The 7200-nt window shown below is 48.3% G+C and overlaps 1 protein-coding gene across 1 annotated transcript in view; it reads left to right on the top strand.

Annotated features, from left to right (window-relative positions):
- The window catches only part of CCNF (cyclin F), a 74843-nt gene that overhangs the window by 61390 nt on the left and 6253 nt on the right, over positions 1–7200 (top strand). The window contains exons 6-12 of the mRNA XM_010005055.1: positions 2008–2165; positions 2550–2656; positions 3536–3603; positions 4810–5003; positions 5366–5419; positions 6189–6293; positions 6855–6932. Coding sequence (XP_010003357.1) covers positions 2008–2165; positions 2550–2656; positions 3536–3603; positions 4810–5003; positions 5366–5419; positions 6189–6293; positions 6855–6932 — 764 coding nt within the window. The remainder of the gene's footprint in view (positions 1–2007; positions 2166–2549; positions 2657–3535; positions 3604–4809; positions 5004–5365; positions 5420–6188; positions 6294–6854; positions 6933–7200) is intronic.

The raw sequence follows: 7200 nt of genomic DNA, 5'->3' as shown, positions 1-7200 counted from the left end.
CACCCGGACGTCCCTCAGGTGTGACGGACACACCTGCGGCCATGGCCCTGCAGGGGGGCACGGGGGGGCGGTCACAGAGTTTGTCTGTTGCTGGGGCAGCTTTTCGGGTAAAGGCACAGAACAGTCGGTACGTGCTCCGGGTGCCGGTTTGTGCCGGGCTGCTCGGTCACCTCGTTGCACTGGGTGTTCATTTCGTGTATGGACAGAAGAACCTGTGTTAGCACAGGTAGCCAAGGGTCAGGAATTCCCTTTGGGAATCTCCTCTTAAGGATCCTGCCAAAAACCCTTTGCAAACCGAAGAACCTGTAGTAACTGAGTCTGCAGCAACTTTGCTTTGAGCAAAAGGTCTGTGAGTTGTGCAGCCTGTGGGCCTGGACCCTTCCCAGGCACAGATGTGAGGGTATAACTGACCAGTCCATACGGTTTTTTTCCCTTTACTGCATCTGGAAAGAGCTGTTTGCTTTTACCTTCTCAAAGAGAAATGCAACACGTTTCTCCTCCAGTCCCACTGAGGTTCTGTGTGAAGAACTGGAGATGAGTGTGAGATCATGAGGGTTTCCATCTATTGGCTCATAACCAGCAGATGTTAAATACCTAAAGCAGAGGAGCAGGCCAGAGTGTTAATGGAGAAGAACATTTGCCTGATTCAAATTCTCTGCCCTCATGGTGAGGACAGGGGCATGTTCTGCTTCCTTTGGAAAAAGAGCTTGAGAGCTGCATCATCCAGCCTTTGACCCTGTCATCTAGTGAGACAACACAGCCCTGACCTGGCTACTGCAGAGATAATATGGGGAGCTTTAGTAGGTGTGTTATCCTGCCTCTTTGTCTCTGCTCTTTTATGTCACCAAATATTAAAACTAATAATGAACCAGTGAAACTAGGGTGAGCAATGCCAGCCCACGTGTGTTGCTCAGGGACTGGGCTCTCCAGTGGAGCCTGTCCCAGCTGTTCAACTCTTTTAGGAAAAGGTCAGGAAATAAATTTCCCAAGTATAATCTCTTGGGATAAAACTGAAAATTATTTGAAAAATGCAACCAATAAATCTTCTGTTATGAAGACAAAAGTCCTTACATGGCCCTTTAATCTGTGGCACTCAAGCTTTCACTTCAGAATCTGTTTTTTTGAGCCCTCCTGCCTGCAAAGAAATTGCTCAGCCTTTTTCTTGCTCAGAAATGGGCCTTTCTTGCTTGTTTGGGCTGCTCCTGGGAGCTGCAAGGGGCTGACCTGGAAATGAGTAGTGTTGGTGCCTCCACCATTTCATGGCTTGGAAAGGTCCAGCATCACCTCCTGCCCAGAAGCTGCTCAGTGAGGATGACCCTTCACTGCCACTTGCAGGCTGGAGGTGGGGAATGTGCTTTTTTCCCCTCCTAGCTCCTTTTCCCTGCTGCTGTGTGTCAGTCAGGCTGCAGTGGGAGCACCCAGGGCTCTCCTTGGCTCTGCCTGGTCCCTTAGATCGTGCAAATGCACTGAGGGTAAATCTTGTCTCAACAAGGAACAGCAGATGTGGGTCCTGGTCTGTGAATGCTAAAACTTCAATAAGGGGCTTCCTGGCTCTTGGGCATCTTCCATGGCACCAGCTGGCTTTTTGGCTGGAGCTGGTTTGGTAGGTCTTCTCTTCCTAATCTCTCTGGGCACATTTTGAGGTCTGGTATCAATGGAGGAGGAAAAGCTGGGACGTGGGAGAGATAAATGAAGTCGTAGGGGTGAAAGTTTAACTAAACACAGTCCAATGATGGAGTTAGGGGTTCTCTTCAGCAAAGAGGACTTGAGCATGAGCCAGCCCTCCTGAGCCTTTTGGCTTGAGTGACCAAATTGACCAAGTCTCTGCTTGGTGCCTTTAGTGTTACAGCTCCATGTGACGCCTGCTGAAGCTCCTGCTGGTGTCTGGAGAAGTGCCCTGTGCTGCAGCAAACAAGCATTCACGTTTAGGTGCACACTCTCTAGTGCCCTTTTTACCTTGTACTTCACCCATCACTAACTGAGGTGTCCCATGTTTCTGTTTTCCAGTGGTTCACTGCAGATGTTCCAGGTGTTTTTCTTTCCCTTCCAAGCGAAGGGTAAGGAAACGGCCCCGAGTCCTGACGCTGCTGAGCCTGCCCGAGGACGTTCTGTTCCACGTCCTGAGGGGCCTTCCTGGAGCTGTGAGTCTGCTGCTGCTTCCCCCTGCCACACACGGGGGCTTCTCTCTGCCTTCAGGAACCAGGGCTGCTCGGGGAAAGTCTCGTGGCAGGGAAACCTGCAGGAAACCACAGTGCCCAGGCAGTCGTTGGGCTTTTGCTGTCTCAGCAGCAGTTTCATTTTGCAGCCCTTCAAGAGATGAGCAGCAGAATTTGAGTGTTCTGTGGAAGATTTCTGTGGGAATTATCCTGCCAGATCACTGGGGCTGAACAAGTTAGTTTGGTTTGGCATCTCCTGCCTCACTGTTAGGCAGGAAAAGAGTTAGGGTTAACTTGTGATTAGTTATCTATCTTAAATCAGATTGCAAAAAAGCTATTTTGTTCTTGGTCCCTTTATTTTTGTCACTATTATTTTTCACTCCTCCCTTGCAGGTGCACTCACACCTTAAATACCTTGTGGATAACCATGCTAGTGTTTGGGCATGTGCAAGTTTCCAAGAAATATGGCCTTCTCCAAGCAATCTGAAGATGTTTGAAAGGTAAGCTTGGAGAATCAAATTTGTCTGACATTGTAGAGCAGGATGTTTGAAGCTAGATATCTAATTTTAACCAGTCTTCACAGTAAGTGGGGGTTTTGTAGAAGTCCTTGCTTAGGCTGATGAAGAATTGCTGATTTCGTGTCTTAAGCTGCAGCTTCTAACTGCTGTTTTTTAACCTGAGCCCATGGCCTGTGGGTTCTCCTTAAGGGCATTAGTGTTCCATACTGGAATGTAGCACATGAACTAAAATCTGGTACTGGGGCACCTGTATGAGTGTGCAAGTGAAATCAGAGGCTCAGGAGCATAACACACTTTTTGAGCTGGTTTGGTCATTTCTTGTGTGAACCAGTATATTTAACAAGAGTTTCATTTCAATATTAAAACAAGTGAAGTTTGAATGGGTGAATCAGCTTGAAAAGGGAGGAGAGCATCTTTTTATCTACCTGATTTGAAGGTGATGGGTCAGTTTAAATGTCACACTGGTTGTTTTCTTTCTGACTGTTGCCTCTGCTGTGATGCACCTGTCACGTGCTTGCTGAAGAAGACTATGATGTGCATGTTGGTTTGAGAGGGAGGAGCACAAGGGCTTTGTGCACGTCCTGGAGGGCACAAGTACCAAAGCATGTTCGTGCTTCTTGGTGTTGGGATGTTGTGTGGGAGTGGGAACAGTTGCTGTGAATTGTCACATTGCCCTGGACATGGGCAGTGAAAGGGCTGCAGCACAAAAAGCTACAGCACAACTTGTTTTTGGCTTGTGCTTATGGTTCTCCAAGTTCAAGTGTGACCAAACTCATAGCCTGGCCTCCACTGAAGTGACTCGTTGGGCTTGGAAGCTCCTCCTGATTTCAGCCTCAAGTATCTTCTCTGTTTCCCATGCAGGGCTGCTGAGAGGGGTAACTTTGAAGCTGCTGTGAAGCTGGGAATAGCATACCTGTACAATGAAGGCTGTAAGTGGGGAAGCTTGGGGTCTTTGAGGGGGATGACAGATGGAAATGCCGGGGTCTTTGAGGGGGATGACAGATGGAAATGTAGATGAGCTAAAGGCTTATTTATCAATACAGGTCAGGCTAATTGTCTCATCATCAAGTTGCCAGTTTTACTGGCTACCTACAAAGCTGTTTCTCCCGTGTCTTGAACACTGGTGCTTTTGTGCCCAGGTTCCAGTGCAGGGAAGTGCAGAACCAGTTTGCTCTGCTCAGCAGGTGTTTTGGTCTGACTTGCTGTCATGCCTCTTCAACTGTACCTTTTGGTGCAGCTGAGGCACTGGCCACTGAACTGCCAGAGGTTCAGTGACAGCTTGTGCACAGCTCTTTTCAAAGCAGAAAATTAGTTGGTGGGTAGCTTGTGAATTCCTTTGTGGAACTTACCCTTTGTAAACTTCTGGCCAAATTGGGCTACTCACCTAGTCTGTTACACGTACCAAAAAGGATGCTGACTGACTGAAGGGGCTTCCTTGCAGAGAGCAGTGGCAAGGCAGGTGACTTGTATGCCAGTTTGGCTCTGCACTGACAGATTTAACCTTGCTCTGAGTGCTGCAGAATGTCCCTTCCCCACTGCTTGTGTGGGGGCATCTGCCTGTGAGGAAAGGCTGGGAGAGCTGGGGCTGCTCAGCTGGAGAGGAGGAGCCTGAGGGGGGATCTGATCAGTGCTGGTCAATATCTCCAGGGGGTGGCAGGAGGGGGGACCAGACTCTTCCCAGGGTGCCCAGTGACAGGACAAGGGGCAATGGGCACAGGCTGGAGCACAGGAGGGTCAAGCTGAGGAACAACTTCTTTCCTGTGAGGGTGGCAGAGCCCTGGGACAGGCTGCCCAGAGTGGCTGTGGAGGCTCCTTCTCTGGACATTCCAAACCCAGCTTTATGTGTTCCTGTGGGATCTGCTGCAGGTGACCCTGCTCTGGCAGGGGTTGGGCTGGGGGATCTCCAGAGGTCCCTTCTAACCCTGACCACTCTAACTCTCTGATATGTTCCTGAAGAGGGATTGTAGTTAGATTTATCTTCTGCCATCTCCGTGATCCTTAAGGCCCTAAAGACAAGACTCTCTTCAGTCTTTTCTTGATGGTCTCCTATGATCTGTCCTGGCCTGACTAAATGCCCAGCACCTATTTTGAAGAAACTCTGAAAACCATTTCTGGCTTTTCTGCTTCCTTTCCAGTGTCCATCTCAGAGGAGGGGCGTGCAGAAGTGAATGGGCTGAAGGCCTCACATTTCTTCAGCCTGGCAGAGCGGCTGAACGCGGGGGCTGCCCCCTTCATCTGGCTCTTCATCCGGCCTCCCTGGTCCTTGAGTGGCAGCTGCTGCAAAGCTGTGGTCTATGAGAGTCTCAAAGCAGAGTGTCAGCTGGAGAAAGTAAGATTTCTTTCTGCCCTTGCCTTGACCAGAGGTTAGCAGCTGCAGCTGGTTCTTCCAGAAAAGGTGGTTTTGTTTCCCCAGGGAAACAAACCAGGGAGTTTTTGTGCCCTCGTTGCTTCAGTGACTGTGGATCAATCATTTAAATGAATTTATGGCCAAACTGCACTTGGGATATTGTGAGTGCCTGAGGTCTGTGCTGTCTCTTCTGAGAGATTCAGCACTGTCTCAAGATAACAAAACTTTGAGAGAAGCAAGGAATGGCTGAAAGGCAAATAAAATTGTAGTCTGGAATTACTAGCAAAAATTGCTATTGTTCTTTGTTTATCTTTAACAGTGCTTTATCTTTATGCTTTCTTAAGGCTCAAAAAGGATCTATTCTCCACTGCTTGGCTAAGGTCTTGAGTCTCTTTGAGGTGAGCAGTATTTCTGATTTGATGGTATCTTTTTTGGTGATGCTAATGCTGTTTAAAAGAAAAAAAAAAATCAGCTATTATATTCCTCGAGGGGCCTAGGAATTTCTGCTCTTTTATACTGGCAGAGAGGAGATTTAGGTTGGACATGAGGAGGGAATTCTTTGCTGTGAGGGTGGTGAGAGCCTGGCCCAGGTTGCCCAGGGAAGCTGTGGCTGCCCCATCCCTGGCAGTGTTGAAGGGCAGGTTGGATGGGGCTTGGAGCAACCTGGGCTGGTGGGAGGTGTCCCTGCCCATGCAGGGGAGTGGGACTGGGTGATCTTCCAACCCAAACCATTCTTGGATGCTGGGATTCTATTATTTAATGTACTGGTTGTTCAAAGGACTGTTACCAACTTAGTTTATTGAATTTCACAAGCAGTGACATGGATTTGAGCTTGATCATGGGCTTGGTGCTGCCAGGTCTCAAAGGAAGCCTTCCAGCCACCCTGCTTATCAAAAAAGGGAGGGGGGGGAAATAAGTCCTTCAGTGGCAATTAAGCCAAAAAGCTTTTGTCCAGCTGAAGGCAACCACCAACTGCTCCCTGAGCCTGAATCTCCAAATGACAGCACTGGGTGGATGGGGGAAGCCCCTGGAAGTCTGAAGGGGACTTGTGACTAGTTGGTTCTGCCCTGTGCTGCCAGTACAGACTGGTCTGTAGCTTCTGAAGGTTTGAGATCTGGTGCCCAGTTGGCTGGACAGCATAAATGCCATCCTACCTCTTGTTCTTAGGATGAAGAAAGAAGAAAAGAATCCCTTGAAATGTTTGAAGAGTCTTCAAAGCAGGGTTGTTTAAACAGCTCCTACCTCCTGTGGGAAAGTAACAGAAAAGCTGCTGTAAGTAGCATTTTTTTTGGTCTCAACACAACTTTTTTTTCAGTGGAACTTCTGGACCTCTGTTTAGTGCAGTGAACATAAATAGAAAGAAGTGGCTGTCCCTCAGAGCTTACCCTCTTCATCAACAAGGAGTGCACTAAGGACTCTCTCAAATGAGCTTTGGTGTCTGCCTTGGTGTTTGAAGTGAGTCCAGAGGCAGCTGTAGCTGAGGTGCAAGCAGAGGTCCCTTTATACTGACTCCCAAAGTCATAGGCACTGCTGGCTGGTGATCACAGGGCTCCCTGGGGAACAGGAAGGTGAAACTGCCTGCACTGCCATCCATAAATCTGCCAGAGCTGGTATGTTGGGATCCTGAGGGACCCCTCATGTCTTGTGAGGCCTTCGGCAAGAACTGAAAAGAGTCTTAAAAGCGACGTCGTTATGAGCAGCAACAGACTGGCTACTGGAATTAAGATTGATGCTTTGGCAGTGGGGTATTTTTGTGCATATTAGTACTGCAGTCCTGCTGTTTGATGTGTCAAGATAATGGGTTTTGAGATCTGTTGATGTTCCTCTCTGTAGATGTCAGATCCTGGCAGATACCTCCAAAGTCTCAGGAAGCTACGGGACTTTGCAGCAAAGGGCTGCTGGGAAGCACAGGTAAGACTGACTTTTCCCAGGAAAACAGTCTCTATTTGGTCTTTTTTATGCTGCCATTGTAGGTTCAGATGATACTTCTCCCTTTAGAAGGGTCAAAATTCCTGAGTAATATCTATCTATCCATGGATGGACTTAGTCTGCAGTTCCCTCTTGGAAAATACTGCACGTCTGTGGTGCCATTTGAGTAAAGATGAATCTTCTGATGGATTTAAAAGCCTGTCCCCAAAGAATGTGTGTTCAACATTTAAGGCAAACTAAGAACTTCAAA

Source organism: Chaetura pelagica, unplaced genomic scaffold (genome assembly GCF_000747805.2).
Source record: "Chaetura pelagica isolate M959 unplaced genomic scaffold, ChaPel_1.0 scaffold309, whole genome shotgun sequence".
Lineage (NCBI taxonomy): Eukaryota > Metazoa > Chordata > Aves > Apodiformes > Apodidae > Chaetura > Chaetura pelagica.
The sequence above is the reverse complement of the archived record's forward strand: the minus strand, read 5'-3'. Positions and strand labels throughout refer to the sequence as shown.